Source organism: Ranitomeya imitator, chromosome 1 (assembly GCF_032444005.1).
Source record: "Ranitomeya imitator isolate aRanImi1 chromosome 1, aRanImi1.pri, whole genome shotgun sequence".
NCBI classification, from domain to species: Eukaryota; Metazoa; Chordata; class Amphibia; order Anura; family Dendrobatidae; genus Ranitomeya; species Ranitomeya imitator.
Window position 1 is genome coordinate 243265482 of NC_091282.1, and position 20297 is coordinate 243285778.

General features: G+C 46.7%; 1 protein-coding gene across 1 annotated transcript in view; it reads left to right on the forward strand.

The window, feature by feature from the left end:
• The window catches only part of NAA25 (N-alpha-acetyltransferase 25, NatB auxiliary subunit), a 117996-nt gene extending 101599 nt beyond the window's left edge, over positions 1–16397 (forward strand). The window contains exons 22-24 of the mRNA XM_069754820.1: positions 7022–7129; positions 8992–9138; positions 14745–16397. Of these exons, the coding sequence (XP_069610921.1) occupies positions 7022–7129; positions 8992–9138; positions 14745–14867 (378 nt within the window). The 3' untranslated portion in view covers positions 14868–16397. The remainder of the gene's footprint in view (positions 1–7021; positions 7130–8991; positions 9139–14744) is intronic.
• The last annotated feature ends 3900 nt before the right edge of the window (positions 16398–20297 follow it).

The following is a 20297-nucleotide window of genomic DNA, read 5'->3' on the forward strand; positions in this document are numbered from 1 at the left end:
GTAAACATTGGGTTACTAAGCGCAGGGTCGCGCTTAGCAACCCGATGTTTACCCTGGTTACCAGCGTAAACGTTAAATAAACAAACACTACATACTTACCTTCAGCTGTCTGTCCCCGGCGCTGTGCTTCTCTGCACTCCTCCTGCATCCTGTGTCAGCGCCGGACAGCCAGAAAGCACAGCGGTGACGTCACCGCTCTGCTTTACGGCTGACAGTGCAGAGGAAAGCACAGCGCCGGAGGACAGACACGGAATGTAAGTATGTAATGTTTGGTTTTTTTACGTTTACGCTGGTAACCAGGGTAAACATCGGGTTACTAAGCGCGGCCCTGCGCTTAGTAACCCGATGTTTACCCTGGTTACCAGGGGACTTTGGGATCGTTGGTCGCTGGAGAGCTGTCTGTGTGACAGCTCTCCAGCGACCAAACAGCGACGCAGCAGCGATCGACATCGTTGTCGTATCGCTGTAGCGTCGTTTCAGTGTGACGGTACCCTTACTGTTGGGCCCTTACACCACTCTATACTAATGGTTCATGCAGGAGCTGTGCACTTCAGAGTAATGTTCCCACAACTCAGTGGGGATCTCTAGACCCTCAACCCTTTAAAATATTTTAGAAATCTAATTAATGTTAGTTATCCTTTAAATTTCACGCTCTGATTTTCTCTATCGCCTTTCATTGGGGGACACAGAAACCATGGGTGTATGCTGCTGCCACTAGGAGGCTGACACTATGCAAATAAAAAAGTTAGCTCCTCCTCTGCAGTGTACACCCTACCGACAGGAAGTAGGATATTCAGTTTAGCTTAGTGTCAGTAGGAGGTGGACACGGGTCTTTCATTAGACCCTTATCTACCTCAATGTGCGTCGTTTCTTTTCAGATTTTTCCGGAGGGATACAGGGTGAACAGTCACACCTGTAGTCCCACTATGCGGACTATGAGTACGGCGTGTACTGCCACCCCGTATCCTCATAGATCCCTCTCCAGGACCAAGATCCTAGCACACCAGCGTGCTCAGAAGTCCGGTCCTGGCTCCGTCCCCCACCCACTCGCCCACCAGAGCCTGTCGGTTGGAGGAGACGAGGACGTCCATCACAGCTCCGTGGACGTCTGATACCTTCAGGTTAGTAACTGCGTGGGATGTTTAGGTGAGTATTTCCCCTAAATTTCCAGATCTTCCCCTTACTCTCTCACGGTGTGAGGGAGTAGTTGGCCCTAAATACGCTGCACTATCTTCTATGGCAGCGCTGATTTTATTTTAAAAGGGATCCTAGGGGCACCAAGACGAGCAGTGGCTCTGCACTACGGGCTATCCCCTTCATCGGGGCCCTCCCTGCGGCCGCACTGTCACTTTTCTGGCGACGCCGGCACCGCTCCCCCCTGCGGCCGCACTGCGGGCTTCGGCGCCGCGATCCCCTTGCCGGCGGCGGCCGCCTCTAATTTAGGTCCTGGCTTCTGCCGGGGCCTACTTCGGCGCCGCGTCCCATTCTCCCTGCGGCTCTGGCAGGCTGCTGCGCTGCTCTGCGGCGCACTGTTCCGGGGCCGCGGTTTCTTTTCCAGCGGCACCGGCCTCTCCTTTAGGTCCCGGCTTCAGCCGGGGCCTACTTCGGCGCCGCGTCCCGTCCCTGCAGTCTTGGCAGGCTGCCGCGCTGCTCTGTGGTGCACTGTTCCGGGGCCGCGGTCTCTTCCAGCGGCACCGGCCTCTAATTTAGGTCCCGGCTCCCGCCGGGGCCTACTTCCGGTACCGCGCTCCTTCACTTCCGCTTTCTTCGGGCGGGCTTTCTCCCGCCCGACAAACTGTGCCCTGCAATCTCCGCCCACCGGCGCCATGTGTGCTGTCTCCGTCCCTTCCCCCACGTCGCTGCTGAGCCAGGGCAGGAGATTCCAACGTGCCCGCATTTTCTCCTGGGGGCACAGCACATCATCTGCGCGGATCACACCAGAGGCTGCAGGGCAGCAGCTCCATCTTTCTGTTCCACTGCTGTTCTTCAGGCCTGCAGTAAGTTCCGGACAAGAGTGCCCCAGATGTGTCTACCTGTTCTCCTAGGGGCTATCGTTCCTGAGGAGCATCTTCCAAGCCGTGCAGCCTTCCATCTGGACACCGCAGCGCCTGCCGTGAGTACCTCTGCACCGCAGTTTGACTCAAACCCCTAATCTTCTGACATTTCCCTTAGGGGCCCGTTCGGTCTAATTTTAAGGGAGGTCGCTCCCGGCCTCCTACCTTTTCCTGTGTCTTAGTGAAACACTTTCAGGGTTCGCCTTGTAACCACAAGCTCCCTTCAGGCAGGCCTGCAGCAACCCACATTTTGTTCCCGCTGCTCCGCCTCAGAGCGAAGTCCCCACCCCAGGCTGGGCCTCCCCTCTGTCTCTATCAGTAGCGGATCTCACACGGGTGTCCCAGACCCTTGTGTCCGTGCTCGATCGGTTGCCCCTGCAGCCTTCCGTAGTAGCCAGCGGGTCGCAGGAAGCTCTGTCCGAGTCTTCCAATACAGGCCGCGAAAGATTCAGACGGGAACGCCAGTCTGAGTTCTCTTCTCGGTCCATCTCGCCCCACGGTCTTTCTCTGTGGTCGAGTTTCCCCTTATCCTCCCCCCCCCGGAGTCAGGCGAGGCTTTTTCTGATGTGCCTTCGGAGGATAATTTGGGGCCGGAGTCGAACCATATCTTATCATGAGGGATATGGTTCAAAGCCTCATTGGAGCGTCCAATCTGACCTGTGGCAACAAAGATTCCTCTACGAAACCCGCAGATCAGGCGGTTTCGTTTAGACGGTCTAAACTACCTCCCAAGAGATTCGCTCCTCATCCTGAATCGAGGAGCTTCTGGCCAGAGAAAGAGCGAATTCGACCAGACGTTCTCAAAGAGGAAAGCGTCTTGGAGTCTCATATCTTTCCTCCGGATCTCATCGCCAACTGGAATGAGAGGTGATGGAGAACGACCTCTCCCCCTGTGGATCCGCCGGCTGCTAGACTTGCCACCAACACAGTCCTCACGCTGTCCGGTGGGGCGACTCTGACAGGTTCCATCGATAGGATCATGGAATCCTTTGTGAATTCGGCTCTCGAACCTGCCGCATCATCCCTATGCCCGCTTGCACTTGGGTTTCGAAGTCGGTATCCGAAGGGGCTAAAACAACTCCGTTGGGGCATTCAAGCCGGAGCTCCACCAGACTGGCTGGCGGAAGTTACCACCCAGATTACTCATGCCGGGGAATAATGTGTTCTCTGGACGTCGCGTCTTCTGCCGCTCAGACACCCGGTAATGTTGTTGCCAGCCGTTGTTCTGTTTGGCTCAAGAGTCATCAAAGAAGTCCCTTACGAGCCTGGCTTTTTCAAGGATCACGTCCTTTCGGTTCCAAGCTGGACCAAATTATTAAGGATGCCACTGGCGGCACCAGTTCTCTTAGTTGGCAACTTCGGTCCTTTTCGGCCTTTTTTGCGTCGTTTCGCAGCATCAGATTCCTTTTCGCAACAGAGGCCACAGGCACGTTAAGAAAAGAAGGTATTCTTCGACTCACTCCTTCCTGGCGTTCCCGCTACTTCTAAGGTGGATTCTCCAGGTCCAGGACTGGAAGTTCCACCTAGGCATGACCCACGATTAGACTCTAGCCCGTTTCTCCTGTTCCTCAGGGACGTCTGGGTCTCCTCAGTAGAGGACGCATGGGCCAGGGCACTTGTATCCTCTAGATCAGAGGTCCCCAACTCCAGTCCTCAAGGCCCACCAACAGGTCATGTTTTCAGGATTTCCTTTGCATTGCACAGGTGATGCAATTATTACCTGGGCAAGACTAAGGAAATCCTGAAAACATGACATGTTGGTGGGCCTTGAGGACTGGAGTTGGGGACCTCTGCTCTAGATACAAAATCTTCATTTCACGGCCCTGGGATCGTTTTCTTCGAATCCCAACCTCCAAGAGACCCCGCTCTAGTCCCGGGTTTCTTTACAGCCATTGTTTCCCTCCTTAGATCCGGGGTAATCGTTCCCGTCCCAGAACAGGAACAGTTCAACGGTTCACAGGCTTCTCTTCGAATCAGAGGACGACAAGGTTCGTCCCAGTTCGGATCTCAATTTGCTGAACAGGAGGTTTCGTCGGAGACACTTCAGGATGATATTCCCTCGTTCAGTAATCGCTTCCATGGAGGCTCAGGATTTTCGGTTTCAGGCTCCCGAAAGTGTATCCATCTTCCCGACACTCTAGCCGTTGCGGGTGGCTCGTCAACAGGAAGAAGTTCCGTCTTGTTCAGCGCCTCGTATCTCCGGGCATGTTCTTCGACACTTGTCGGACCAGAGTCTTCCTTCCCGAAGACAGGATATCCCTCCTTTGTCAGGAAGTTTGCTTGCTCCAGGGTTTTCGGTCCCCTCCTTTCCGATGGGCCTTAAAGGTCCTAAGGAGGTTGGTTGCAACATCGGGAGCAATTTTCCCTTCGCCCGTTTCATTCAAGACTTCTTCAGCAGGCTATTCTATCACAGGGGGACAGGTCTGTCTTCTCCCTGCATCGTCCGATCCGGCTTTCCCCCGGGTCAAACGGTTCCTCGACTGGTGGCCAAGGTCACTTCTCTTATCCCAGAGTAGATCCTTCACAGCATATCTTTCCTTTCAGTTCCCTGGCAGGTGGTGACGACGGACGTCAGCCCGCTCGGCGGAGGCGCGGGGCTTTGTCACCTGTTCTTTTCAGGGTTGTTGGTCGGTGCAGGAGTCCTCCTTGCCGATCAATGTCCTCGAGTTTCGGATCATCTTTCTGTTTTTCCTTCACTGGGTAAGGATTCTCAGCAGCCTAGACAGACAATGACACAGCAGTGGCATATATCTACTACCAGGGGTGGACTCGGCGGTCTCTGGCCTCGGCCGAGATTCCAGGATCCTCCTTTGGACAAAGGTAACGGTCCTGGTGAGCTCCGCAGTGCATGTCCCCAGCGTGGACATTTAGGCCGCCGACTTCCTCGGCCGCGAGGGCCTTGTGGTACTTCAGGAGGTTTCCTATCGGATTGCTCTTCGATTGGGGGACTCCAGATGTGGACCTCATGGCGCCCCGATTGAATAGGAAGGTACCTTGGGTCGGTCCAAGGTCCCGCGATCCTCTCACAGTGGTGTTAACACTCTGGCCATTCCTTGGTTGCAGTTCGCGCTCCCCTATCGGTTCCCACCCCTTTCCCTTGCTTTCCAAGCTGTCGAAAAGATCAAGGCGGGATGGGTGTCGGTCATTCTGATCGTTCCGGATTGGCCCAGGAGGTCTTGGTTTGCGGACATCATCAATCTTCTCGCGGTCACCCCTGGTGCCTTCCAAACAGACCCGATCTGCTGTCTCAGGGTCCGATCTGCCACCCGAATTATCGGTCGCTCAGTTTAACGGCGTGGCTGTGGACTCCACAGTTCTAAGAGCGTCCGGTCTTTCGGCCCGGATGGGTCACGCTATAATCCAGGCTAGGAAGCCTTCGTCTTCTTTTAGGATCTACTATCGTACCTGAAAGGCTTACTTTCGTTGATGCGAGTCCAACCGCTTTTCACCTATGTCCTTTCCCTGTCTTCCATTTGGTTTTCCTTCAGGCAGGACTGGATTTGGGCTTCGCTCTCAGTTCCATAAAGGGCCAGGTTCCTGCGCTCTTCTTCCCTTTAAGAAAACGTTATCTTCTCAGCCACAGGTTAAGACCTTCCTTCAAGGAGTAGCCCACGCTGTCCCTCTGTACAGGGCCTCTGTGGATTCATGGGATTTAAAGGTTGTTCTGGTTATTCTCAGGGGTTCCCCCCTTTTGAGCCTCTGAGGGAGTTTTCCCTGTCAGTTCTATCTCGGAAGGTGGCTTTTCTCAAGTCCATCTCTTCGATCCGCCGCGTTTTTGAGTTGGCGGCCTTTTCTTGCCGACCTCCTTTATGGTTTTTCCACCAGGACAAGGTGGTCCCAGGCCTCCGCCTTCCTTCCTTTCTCGAGGTGGTTTTCATCTTTCTACCTCAACGAGGACATCGTTCTACCTTCCTTTTGTCCAGCTCCGACTCATCCTCTGGAGCGATCGTTGTACAGGCTGGACCCCGTCAGGGCAGTGAGGATCTCCCTGGCTAGCACGGCCGCTTTCCGAAAGATGGATTCTCTTTTCGTCACCCTTGATGGTTTGCGTAGAGACCTGCCGGCTTCCACGGTGACTATTGCTCGCTCGATCAGAACGGCAATTTTGAAGCTTACCGGGTCAAGAACAGAGTGCCCCTCCTGAGATAAAGGCTCACTCTACCCGGGCAGTCGGCGCTTCCAGTGTGGTACGTCACAGGGGCTTTCGCCGACGGCTTTGCAAAGCGGCAACCTGGTCCTCCATCCACACGTTTCGCCGGACTACGGCGGACTCCAGCCTGGGCAGAAGGATCCTGCAGGCGGCAGTGGTGAGTCCTCGTACTTGATGGAAGTCTGTTTTTCCCACCCCAGGGACTGCTTTGGGATGTCCCATGGTTTCTGTGTCCCCCAATGAAAGGCGATAGAGAAAACAGGATTTTTGGTTGCTTACCGTAAAATCTGTTTCTCGGAGCCTTCATTGGGGGACACCGCTCCCTCCCAAGTTGAACAGCTCTGTTTACCGTTTACGTGTGAGTTCTTTGAATACTCTTTGAGTGCTTGAAACTGTTAATCTATGGAGCGCCGTGGAATTTGTTGGCGCTATGTGGATAAAGTTTATTATGTTATTATTATTCTTTCTCTTTTACACGTTGCTTCTCCTACTGCTTTCTCACTAACTGAATATCCTACTTCCTGTCGGTAGGGTGTACACTGCAGAGGAGGAGCTAACTTTTTTATTTGCATAGTGGCAGCCTCCTAGTGGCAGCAGCATACACCCATGGTTTCTGTGTCCCCCAATGAAGGCTCCGAGAAACAGATTTTACGGTAAGCAACCAAAAATCCTGTTATTTTGGTAGAAATTGCTGTTTGTTTGTTTGTTTTTTACTTGAGGCTAATTAAATACAGATTCCGTATTTTCAATTTCCATTGACCTTCTTAATCTACACAGGCTTATAGCACTTAAAGGTCTTGTTTTTTTTTTCTATTAGGCCATTTCAGTTGTTCTCTGGGTATCCGGATATTTTGCTGGGGTCCTCAGGCCATTTAAATCAAATCTTCAAAAAAAGAAAAAGAAGAAAAAGGACAGCTGTGCCACCGTAAGTGTGCATGACTTCCCGGTGACTGTGCTAGTGATTACTGTGCAAATACATAGCATAATCAGACCCCGTCTTTACCAGTTCATCTATAGTGATGTTCTGAATTAAGAGGATTTAATTTTTGGATCTTCATTTTGCATTCATTGTGCTTTATATTTCTTTAAGTAACAATTGTAAAAAAAAATAATTTTAGCTATAGTGTCTGATTAAAGGGAAACTGTCAGCAGGTGTTTGCTATGTATTCTGAACAGAGCATGAGGTAAGGGTTAAGACCCAGGCTTTATTAGCACCAGTAGCTCATCATTGCTGTGACTAGCTGGTCAGTGAGCTCTGGTCTGACACGCCCCCTCCTGTGATAGGCAGCTCACTTTTTATGGACGCTGCAGAACTGCACTGTGATTTACAGTACAATGTAAATCCATGTGAAAAAAAAAAGCTGTGCAGAAAAATCTGCGCAGAAACGCTGCAGATTTCAAAGAAGTGCATGTCACTTATTTTATGCAGTTCTGCAGCGTTTCTGCACCCCTCCATTATAGAAATCCACAGTGGTAAAATCTGCACAAAAACGCACAAAAAACACACAAAAAACGCATTAAAAAAGCACCTGCGGATTCTGCCAGGAGATGCAGATTTAGTGCAGAAAATTCTGCACCACATTTCCTACGTGTGCACATAGCCTAAAACTCTGCGGTTGCTTTGTTAGGTCACTCTATGTGACTGCAAACTTGTGAACCCTCACATCACGCGCACTGGAAACGGCAGTCATGTGACCAAAAGTATGTGACATGAATACTCCCGGCCACATTCCAACTAGGCTGTTTCCGACCTCATTCAGTGCACTTGCATTTAGTGAGGTCGGAAACTGTTTAGTCGAAATGTGGCCCGAAGTATGCATGTCATATACTCGCAGTCACATGACTGCCGGCAGCGGAGAATCCTTACAGCCCACAGCGAGCATGATGTGATGATTCACAAGTCTGCGGTCCTATAGAGTGACTGGAAACTGGCACCATATACTAATTAGGGTGTCTGCTGGCAAGTGGTGCTGGAATAAAAAAAATCCATCCTTTTTATTGATTTTGATTTTTATCAACAGTTATATACATTATAGTACAAACACCATTAACTTTACAAATCCGTTTCACCCTTAGCATCTATATAGTCCTATACCTGCCAAGGTATTCCATGCCAAACAGTTATTTTGTCCAAATGAAGATTTTCCCAAAGACTGGTGTCACGTTATTAAATAGAGAGATTTTACCAAAACTAGTACTGGTCGTATCTTCACTATCAACATGTTTACAAACAGAAAATAATTGGTATCTAGATGTCCTCAACATACAATATTTAACAAGCCGAAATAGCCAATCAGTCTAGAACAGTTAACACTACACGCTTTTTAATTCTGCTCTAAATTCCCATTCAGAGAACGATTCTGCAGGTATCCTGCTATGTGCAGACGATCAGGATCTGGCAGCGCATGTTCGCTGCATCCAAGGCATTTCCATCTATTGAATGCAGGTGAATCACTGAACTGTGTGGATTCACCGCATCCAGTGCATTGTACTGGTGAAATTCTCTTGCGGAGACACACATCTCCGCATGAGAAATAGACATGCTGCAGTCTGGAGTGACGCACCCCATGTCAGTCTCCGCAGGTAAGCCGCGGCCGTCTGTAACATCTGGACGCTGCGGTTTGGAGGCTACACAAGTACACAGCATTTACTGATCGTCTGCACATACCCTTAAAGTGCTGTTTTCAGTACATCGTGATATGAGCAACCTATAAACCATTTATTATTTAATAACTACACTTCAACTTCTGAAACTTTTTTTTTGTGTGCAAATTTTTGTCTTTACAGCCTCCAGTATTCAGTAGCTTCCAGGATTATGTTACTGGGCTGCAAACGTTGCTAACAAATGTGACCGACTATATACGGGAGGTGGAGACCTCTCTGATAGCACTCAAAGTTGAAGATCTGTCCCTTAATAATGTCAATTTTACCGAGGTGGGTTGTACATTTTCATTGTTTTAGATAGTGAAGCAAACCATAACTAAAGAAAAAAAATATTGATACCATTAAAGGAGTTTTCCCACAAACAAAATTAATTTTAATCAATAGATCTTTGAATAATAAAAAAATCCACAATTGGATGGTTTAAAGAATAAAAATTAATGTTCCTGTGCTGAGATAATCTTGTAAAGGTTGCCCCTGCTATGTACTGTGTAATGGCTGTGTCTGACTGTACAGGGACATGGGCTGATCATAGCACAGCTCCTGGGCAAGGAGGAACAAAAGAGTATACAGCCAGGACAGCAGGGGGATCATTTTTGTGAGGTAAAACATTCCCCTGCCTGTTTTTAATCCATGTTTTACCTCAAATAATCAGCAGTGATCCCCCTGCTGTCCTGTCTGTATGCTCTTTTGGTTCCTCCCCTGTCCAGGAGCTGTGCTATGATCAGACCATGTCCCTGTACAGTCAGACACAGCCATTACACAGTACACAGCAGGGGCACATTTATAAGATAATCTCAGCACAGGAATTTTTTTTCTTTTATTGCATCCAATTGTGGAACTTATTTTTATTCCAAAATCTATTAATTAAAATGTACTTTGTTAGAAAACCCCCTTTAAATATGATTCATTGTTTTATAATCTTCACTGCCAGCAAGTTTGTGGGTTTTTTTGGATGATTTTTAACAAATATATATTTTAAAAGTGCAAAATATATCATGCTCCCTATATTAATATATAACCGGTGTAATAATTTATATTGGGGGCAAGTTTTTGGCTTCTAAGGCTAATTTTCATTCTGTAAAAAAACAACCACTGTATAACATAGTGCATAGTTGATTCATGTCACTTATGCCTTTTGTGTCTATGCCCATATCTTTACCAAATCGGCTGAATTGAGAAGACTTCCTATATATGATGGAGCCATTATTGTCTACACTGCCTTTCCCATGTGTTCAGTCTGGATCCTCTGGGAAATTCTCACAGTCCGAGCAGAATGCTATGTTAGTCTATCACCAGCCCACCAGGATAACATTCTGAATCATTCCGCACAGCTGTCATACTTTCAGATTTTTGGAGTCCACATGGTTGGTTGCCAGGGTGATTTCTGTTGCTTCTCAGGTTCTCAAAAGAGGAACTTCCTTCCTCAGAATTTCTGACTCTTCTAGCCATTTAGGCACATTCGGAGGTTTCATTCATTCTGTAACTTGGATTCCAGAAGAATATTCTTCAAGCCGTCCGGGCATGATTCATGCTCTCCGTGACACAAGCAGCATAAATCGGACACTGCCTGCCTTAGTCCATACGTGTCAATTAATCCTGGGTGTCTCCTGTTTTGACCTAGATTCTGTTTGCTTCTGCATGAGGGTTCAGAGCAGGATGGTATTGTATTCTGAGCTGTCCCATAGTCCTAGATTGACTAAGCCTTTTGTGGCAATCTGGTCTCGGAAGCTCTTTAGTCCTTGTCACCTTCATCCTGACATACTTTTCCCAAAGTCCAGTACTCCAAAGGTCGCTATTCAGCCTTGCTCCTTTTAAGGGTCACGTCTATTATTTTTTAATATATCCGGACTCTCTTTAGGCAGAGCAAGACCCTTTTTCAAGAAGTCTATCGTTGAATCTTCCCCCACAAGACTCGTGGCACCTTAACCTTTTCTAGATATATTACAGACTTCTCCCTTATAGAACTCACTTCTACCTCTTAGAAACTTTTGTAGGGTTTCAGAGCTTTCTGCGTTTTCCTCCTTTCTAGTGCATTACCAGCATAAGGTTATCTTGGGTTGGCTGCCATCATTCCTGCCAAAGGTCTTGTTGACCTTCTATATCATGAAGCTGTTGTGCAGCCTACATTTTGCCTTTCCGATCCCAGGGTGTGCACCTTACATTGACTGGATTTGTTCAGTTCAGTTTGTGTCTGTGTTATGAAAGTCTTTAGGTTTTTTGATTTGCTGTTTGTGATCTGACATGCTGCACAAGGATCTAGCATTTTTCAAGTTGATAGATCGGTAACCTTTCATGATGGTGGCCAAGATCCAAGGGAAAAGCTTCTCCCTTTTAGGTAACTTCTCATTCCACTTGAGCATTTGTTGTCTATTCGGCAATTGGGTGTCTATGGCCTCTTTCTTAGTTTGCAAGGCTGTCACCTGCTCCTTATTTTACAAGATTTACATGTGGCTATGCCAGCCCCAGATTCTTTCACCTTCTGTAATGTCTTTAGGTCATCCCATGGTGCTATGTCCCTGGAAAGTTTTGCTCTTGTCTTTAAAGGGAACCTGTCACCCCCCGCTCCCTCCTGCCCCAGGCTTTTGTAACTAAAGGTACCTTCACACATAACGATATCGTTAACTATATCGTTGCTTTTTGTGACGTAGCAACGATATCGTTAATGAAATCGTTATGCGTGACAGTGACCAACGATCAGGCGCCTGCTGGGAGATCGTTGGTCGCTGGGGAAAGTCCAGGACTTTATTTCGTCGCTGGATCACCCGCTGACATTGCTGAATCGGCGTGTGTGACGCCGATTCAGCGATGTCTTCACTGTTAACCAGTGTAAACATCGGGTTACTAAGCGCAGGGCTTACCTGGTTACCATTGTAAAAGTAAAAAAAAAAAACACTACATACTTACATTCCTGTCACGTTCCTCAGCATCAGCTTCCCTGAAGTCCCCAAGTGACAGCACCAGCCGTAAAGCAGAGCACAGCGGTGACGTCACCGCTCTGCTTTCCGGCCAGCGCTTACACAGTGCGGGAAGCTGAAGGCGAGGGACGCGACAGGAATGTAAGTATGTAGTGTTTTTTGTTTTTTTTTTACTTTTACAATGGTAGCCAGGGTAAACATCATGTTACTAAGCGCGGCCCTGCGCTTAGTAACCCGATGTTTACCCTGGTTACCGGGGACTTCGGGATCGTTGGTCGCTGGAGAGCTGTCTGTGTGACAGCTTTCCAGCAATCAAACAGCGACGCTGCAGCGATCGGCATCGTTGTCTATATCGCTGCAGCGTCGCTAAATGTGACGGGACCTTAAAAGAGCCATCTTGTGCAGCACTAATGCTGCATTCTGACAAGGTGGCTCTTTTAGTTATTATTCGTTGCACTGCAGAAGTACCGTATATACTCGAGTATAAGCCGACCCGAGTATAAGCCGACCCCCCTAATTTTGCCACAAAAAACTGGGAAAACTTATTGACTCGAGTATAAGCCTAGGGTGGAAATGCAGCATTTACCGGTGAATTTCAAAAATAAAAATAGATCATTATTTCCCCATAGCTGTGCCATATAGTGCTCTACACCGTTCATTATTTCCCCATAGCTGTGCCCCATATAGTGCTCTGCACCGTTCATTGTGCCCCATTGCTGTGCCATATACAGTGCTCTGCACCGTTCATTGTGCCCCATATCTGTGCCCATATACGGTGCTCTGCTCCGTTCATTGTGCCCCATTGCTGTGCCATATACGGTGCTCTGCACCGTTCATTGTGCCCCATATCTGTGCCCATATACGGTGCTCTGCTCCGTTCATTGTGCCCCATTGCTGTGCCATATACGGTGCTCTGCACCGTTCATTGTGCCCCATATCTGTGCCCATATACGGTGCTCTGCACCGTTCATTGTGCCCCATATCTGTGCCCATATACGGTGCTCTGCACCGTTCATTGTGCCCCATATCTGTGCCCATATACGGTGCTCTGCACCGTTCATTGTGCCCCATTGCTGTGCCATATACGGTGCTCTGCACCGTTCATTGTGCCCCATTGCTGTGCCATATACGGTGCTCTGCACCGTTCATTGTGCCCCATTGCTGTGCCATATACGGTGCTCTGCACCGTTCATTGTGCCCCATTGCTGTGCCATATACGGTGCTCTGCACCGTTCATTGTGCCCCATTGCTGTGCCATATACGGTGCTCTGCACCGTTCATTGTGCCCCATTGCTGTGCCATATACGGTGCTCTGCACCGTTCATTGTGCCCCATTGCTGTGCCATATACGGTGCTTTGCACCGTTCATTGTGCCCCATTGCTGTGCCATATACGGTGCTCTGCACCGTTCATTGTGCCCCATAGAAATCTCTGCCGCCGCTGCTGCAATAAAAAAAAAACACCACATACTCACCTCCCTTGATTGCAGCTCCCGGCGTCTCGTTCCGGCGCCTCCATCTTCCCGGCGTCTCTGCTCTGACTGATCAGGCAGAGGGCGCCGCGCACACTGTATGCGTCATCGCGCCCTCTGCCTGTACAGTCAGAGCGCAGACGCCGGGAAGATGGAGGCGCCGGCCGGGAAGATGGAGCGGCGCCCGGCGGCTGGAACGAGGACAGGTGAATATGCTATACTTACCTAGTCCTGGCGATCCTCGCGCTGTCCCTCTGCCTGGTCTTCGGTGCCGCAGCTCTTCCTGTCAGCGGTCACCGGCACCGCTGATTAGAGGAATGAATAGGCGGCTCCACCCCTATGGGAGGTGGAGCCGCTTATTCATATCTCTAATGAGCGGTCCCACGTGACCGCTGAAGAGGGGAAGAAGCTGCAGCACAGAAGCCCGTGGGACGGCAGGGACAGCGCGAGGATCGCTGGGACTAGGTAAGTATACCTCAGCGCCCTCACCCCCTCACCCGCCGACCCTGCCACCCACATTGACTCGAGTATAAGCCGAGAGGGGCACTTTCAGCCCAAAAATTTGGGCTGAAAATCTCGGCTTATACTCGAGTATATACGGTAATCGCTTTTGAATTTGGTCCCTCATACCTGTGAAATCACCAGGGAGGCAGGTCTTTCCCCCCTAACATGGATGTGAACATTCTTTAATAAGCAGCCTTCGATCCTTTTATTACAAAGTTGGTTTGCAGTTACCATGTGTTTTGTTAGAATTCCGGAAGTCAGATGAGTTGCATCTTGTTTCTGACTCTCGTATCTGTTTTAAAAAAACAAAAACAAAAAAAAAGTGTAAAATGGTTTGATTAAATTGTACGGGTCTGGGTCCTGTCCATTTTTAAAATGAATGTCACAGAGACAAGAAATGCTGTCATGCGAATATGCGCTTAGGCGTGATTTTTATGTGGTTTAGTGCAGGTTTGAAGGATTAGTGATCAACTGAAAAGTAATAATCCATGAAAGTGTAATTTAAGGATATGTTGTTCATTTGCATAACCTCATGTTGATGTATAACTCTCCTGTTGGTATAATTTTATGCTTGGCATAAATTATAAGCATCTGATGGCTCTAGAAGCATTTGTCTTCTATTTTGATTGGATGTTGCTTATCATCAGTCATCTAGTAAAAATTAAAAAAAATAAATAAAACCCATCCCCTTTTCCAGCAGTACACTGGTCCTGCCGTTACGTTGGCATATTTAGACTATGGCCAATAGTTGTCTCACGGGCGTTATGCACAGGACCTTTCAACAGTGACATAGAACCACAAGATGCACGAGATCAGACACGGGGGTTGTTAAAGATGAAATCCCCTAAAACGTGTGAATGTCTAAACTAGTAACGGCCACTGTATTGTGCAGCTTAGGCTACAAACGTAAACATCACCTTTTGTGTCAATTACCATTAACTTTTTTTCATTAAAAAAAATGTAATTTTTAATGTTTTCTTATTCAGGAAGAAAAGAAGTTTACAAAGCTGTCATCAGACAAGGTTCAGAACAGCTACGTGCACTCATTGCAAGAGGTGGGCGATCTCTTGCGGAAGAGACTCGAAACAATTAAGAAACTAAAACTCTAGAATGTGAATAAGAACGGTCTTTGGAAACATTGTTGAGCTTCTGGCGGTCATCCTAATCCAGAACTTCCCAAGAACATGCATGAAGGACTTCAACAATCTGATTTTCTTTTTTTTTTTTTAAAGTCGTGAATGAAATTTATACAATTTGGTTTAAATTATTGTACATAACGCAGCAGCCGTGGCCTGCACCTGACCACTTTTTATACATGCTCATGATCTTTCAGCAATTAATTTTTCATACCTTTTTTCTTCCCCCTTCATGCGAACATAGAAACTCTGTACATGCAGCAATAGTAATTGGCTGAATCCCAATCGTTATTCCCCCATCGCTAGATAAATTTTATTTATTTTTTTGGGGGGGGAGGGGGTGCTTTATGAAATTCCTTTTTTCTATTTATCTTTTATTACATCATTTTCTTCACCTAAACATGAACTGAATGGTTTGCAGTTGGCCTTCTTTCCCCCTTTCTAGTAGGTGTTTTAAATTATATGAAATGATGTGTTTCAAGAGCTTGAAAAATTTAGATTTTTTTTTTCCTTTGTCACTGCCCAGACCACTGAAAAGCTGATATACACATCATCTGGAACATGGGCTTGAAAATGGCTGCCAACTATGAGATTGAGACAAGTAACTCTCAATAAGCCACATATTTAATCTAAAGACCCCCAGAAACAGTCAAGGGAACCTACCAGTTATTGACAGGATCTTTCAAATTTCCAACGGCCAATAATTTTGTTCTCTGGGTGTTATGCTGCCGCCAAAGAAGACTGGCGGTGACTTTCTCAAGAGTGAGCATAGGAGCTCTCAGTAGAGCTCTGCCAAGCGCCTTTGTATATGGGTGACTCCTAAGGAGATGGCTGTCAACAGAATAGTTGCTCAGTCGATGGCTATCTAATGTGTATGGGGAACTTCAAATATATTGTTAACCATGTAAAGACCAGAAGAGCTGTCTACCCCATTGTTACAGTACTACATCTAATTAGTAAGTCCTAAATTATTAAGAGCTTTAAGCCAGGTCTAGTTTCAGCCATTTTTCCCAGTCGTTCAGGTTCTTTGAAATGTTAAACCTGTGTTCCTTTGCTTTTTATGGCAGAAGACATTTTCACCATTCTTCAGGTTCTGAAGTGGCTTTCTCCATTTTGCTAAAGATATTACATCATTTTGTATGCTTATTTATGCAACCCTGTCACTATCCGAGTGCTGGTGTATATTTATATAAATCTATATGTGGGTATGTATATTTGTATAGTATATAATTATGTACATACACATATGCATACAGACAAACGTATGTAATAAAATGCCAATCTCAGCCCTACGTGCAGATGAGACCAGCATGAAAGGAATAGGTTTTGATTTGGGTTGCCGGGTGAGTTACAGACTTTCGCTAATCTTTTACCTGACTGTTTTCACAAACTGTATGTAAGGGTTCAGAGAGCCTGGCAATCGGGATTTTGCCCTATATTACAAACACATTTTGTTAGTGATGCTAGGTGGTTGACAAGAGTATTTTTAAAATAAATCCCTATCCCTATTACGCACTGTGTCTGACTGACTCAATATTTGCTTTTCAAATGTTCAGTATAATTTTATGGGTTTGAAAATTGCCAACGATGTGGGGGGAAAAAAATCTTCAAAATACAGACTGTAAGAAATTAAAGTGTAAGCATTTTTGGTGTGAGAACTGGAGTTACAACTTGTTAAATTGAATTGTTTTTCGTCCGTCCTTATTCTTACTTGTTTGGAGCATGTTTTTTTTAAGCTTGTAAACGAGGAAGAAAAATATTGTACAATGATAAAATCTTCCACCTATCGATGACCTATAACTTTATAGATAGGTACTGTCAAAACCTAAGAGAGGAACAATATGAACATATACCCTGCTGTACTAGCAATAGTACATATAAATAATAATAATAATCTTTATTTTTATATAGCGCTAACATATTCCGCAGCGCTTTACAGTTTGCACACATTATCATCACTGTCCCCGATTGGGCTCACAATCTAGAATTCCTATCAGTATGTCTTTGGAATGTGGGAGGAAACCGGAGTGCCCGGAGGAAACCCACGCAAACACAGAGAGAACATACAAACTCTTTGCAGATGTTGTCCTGAGTGGGATTAGAACCCAGGACCCCAGCGCTGCAAGGCTGTAGTGCTAACCACTGCGCCACCGTGCATCTTATAAATAAGATGGGGTACTTGGTAAATACTGTTTGTGCTATAAAGAAAAAAGTGTGAAAGCCATCCTACTGTGACAAGGTGGAACTAATCACGATAGTCCTAATTTCTAGTATTAAAACCTCACAATGTGTCAAAATTGACCTTAACCCCTATCTGACCTCGGACGGGATAGTACGTCCGAGGTCAGATCCCCTGCTTTGATGCAGGGCTCCGCGGTGAGCCCGCATCACAGCCGGGACATGTCAGCTGTTTTGAACAGCTGACATGTGCCCGTAATAGGCGCGGGCAGAATCGCGATCTGCCCGCCCCTATTAACTAGTTAAATGCCGCTGTCAATCGCAGACAGCGGCATTTAACTACCGCTTCCGGCCGGTTGGCCGGAAATGACGTCATCGCCGACCCCCGTCACATGATCGGGGGTCGGCGATGCGTCAGGATGGTGACCATAGAGGTCCTATGTAGCAGAGCCGATCGCGTTGTGCCTGCTTCTAGCCTCCCACGGAGGCTATTGAAGCATGGCAAAAGTAAAAAAAAAAAAAAAGTTAAAAAAAATGTGAAAAAAATAAAAAAAATGTAAGTTTAAATCACCCCCCTTTCGCCCCAATCAAAATAAATCAATAAAAAAAAAAAATCAAATCTACACATATTTGGTATCGCCGCGCTCAGAATCGCCCGATCTATCAATTAAAAAAAAAAAGCATTAACCTGATCGCTAAATGGCGTAGCGAGGAAAAAAAATTCGAAACGGCAGAATTACGTTTTTTAGGTCGCCGCGACATTGCATTAAAATGCAATAACGGGCGATCAAAAGAACCTATCTGCACCAAAATGCTATCATTAAAAACGCCAGCTTGGCACGCAAAAAATAAGCCCTCAACCGACCCCAGATCACGAAAAATAAAGACGCTACGAGTATCGGAAAATGGCGCAATTTTTTTTTTTTTTTTTTTTGTTTAGCAAAGTTTGGAATTTTTTTTCACCACTTAGATAAAAAATAACCTAGTCATGTTAGGTGTCTATGAACTCGTACTGACCTGGAGAATCATAATGGCAGGTCAGTTTTAGCATTTAGTGAACCTAGCAAAAAAGCCAAACAAAAAACAAGTGTGGGATTGCACTTTTTTTTTGCAATTTCACCGCACTTGGAATTTTTTCCCGTTTTCTAGTACACGACATGCTAAAACCAATGATGTCGTTCAAAAGTACAACTCGTCCCGCAAAAAATTGCAGATTTAGCAGGTTTACACATTTGGAATTAACTTGGCATTGTGACATTTGGACTGTAGATCAGCCTGGAAGTGTGAAATGCACTGCAGCAAAAAAGAATGTTATTTCTTTGTTTATTTTTTTTTTAAATTGTGAAAAGTCTTTTCAGAGGGTCATTTATTATTCAACCCCTCAACCCACCAGAATTCTGTTTGGTTCCCCTAAAGTATTAAGAAGTAGTTCAGGCACAAAGAACAATGAGTTTCACATGTTTGGATTAATTATCTTTTTTTCCAGCCTTTTCTGACTATTTAAGACCCTCCCCAAACTTGTGAACAGCACTCATACATGGTCAACATGGGAAAGACAAAGGAGCATTCCAAGGCCATCAGAGACAAGATCGTGGAGGGTCACAAAGCTGGCAAGGGGTACAAAACCCTTTCCAAGGAGTTGGGCCTACCTGTCTCCACTGTTGGGAGCATCATCTGGAAGTGGAAGGCTTATGGAACTACTGTTAGCCTTCCACGGCCTGGACAGCCTTTGAAAGTTTCCTCCCGTGCCGAGGCCAGGCTTGTCCGAAGAGTCAAGGCTAACCCAAGGACAACAAGGAAGGAGCTCCGGGAAGATCTCATGGCAGTGGGGACATTGGTTTCAGTCAATACCATAAGTAACGTACTCCACCGCAATGGTCTCTGTCCAGACGAGCCCGTAAGGTACCTTTACTTTCAAAGCGTCATGTCAAGGCTCGTCTACAGTTTGCTCATGATCACTTGGAGGACTCTGAGACTGACTGGTTCAAGGTTCTCCGGTCTGATGAGACCAAGATCGAGATCTTTGGTGCCAACCACACACGTGACGTTTGGAGACTGGATGGCACTGCATACGACCCCAAGAATACCATCCCTACAGTCAAGCATGGTGGTGGCAGCATCATGCTGTGGGGCTGTTTCTCAGCCAAGGGGCCTGGCCATCTGGTCCGCATCCATGGGAAGATGGATAGCATGGCCTACCTGGAGATTTTGGCCAAGAACCTCCGCTCCTCCATCAAGGATCTTAAGATGGGTCGTCATTTCATCTTCCAACAAGACAACGACCCAAAGCACACAACCAAGAAAACCAAGGCCTGGTTCAAGAGGCAAAAAATCAAGGTGTTGCAGTGGCCTAGTCAGTCTCCTGACCTTAACCCAATTGAAAACTTGTGGAAGGAGCTCAAGATTAAAGTCCACATGAGACACCCAAAGAACCTAGATAACTTGGAGATGATCTGCATGGAGGAGTGGGCCAAGATAACTCCAGAGACCAGTGCCGGCCTGAAAAGGTCTTATAAAAGACGATTATTAGCTGTAATTGCAAACAAAGGTTATTCCACAAAATATTAAACCTAGGGGTTGAATAATAATTGACCCACACTTTTATGTTTAAAATTTATAAAAATTTAACTGAGCAACAAAACATTTTGGTTTGTAAGATTTATGCATCTGTTAATAAATCCTGCTCTAGTTTGAAGGCTCTAACTTATTTGCATCTTATTAATAATAAATAATAATCTTTATTTTTATATAGCGCTAACATATTCCGCAGCGCTTTACAATTTTGCACACATTATCATCACTGTCCCCGATGGGGCTCACAATCTAGAATCCCTATCAGTATGTCTTTGGAATGTGGGAGGAAACCGGAGTGCCCGGAGGAAACCCACGCAAACACGGAGAGAACATACAAACTCTTTGCAGATGTTTTCCTGGGTGGGATTAGAACCCAGGACCCCAGCGCTGCAAGGCTGCTGTGCTAACAACTGCGCCCCCTAAATCTGCAGGGGGTTGAATACTACTTGTAGGCACTGTACACCCTCCTGATGGCTCTAAGTGAACCAGTTCTTAGTGTCTGTAGGAGGCACTTGGGTCTGCTTTCAGACCCCATCGTTTTTATTTTTATTCTTTTTTTCCTTAATGGAGCGAATGGGGGCGACGGACCTTTTCCTACAAAGTTAGATGCCAGCCCTGAGCTCACCTTACGGGTGACGGTTCCTTCGTGTT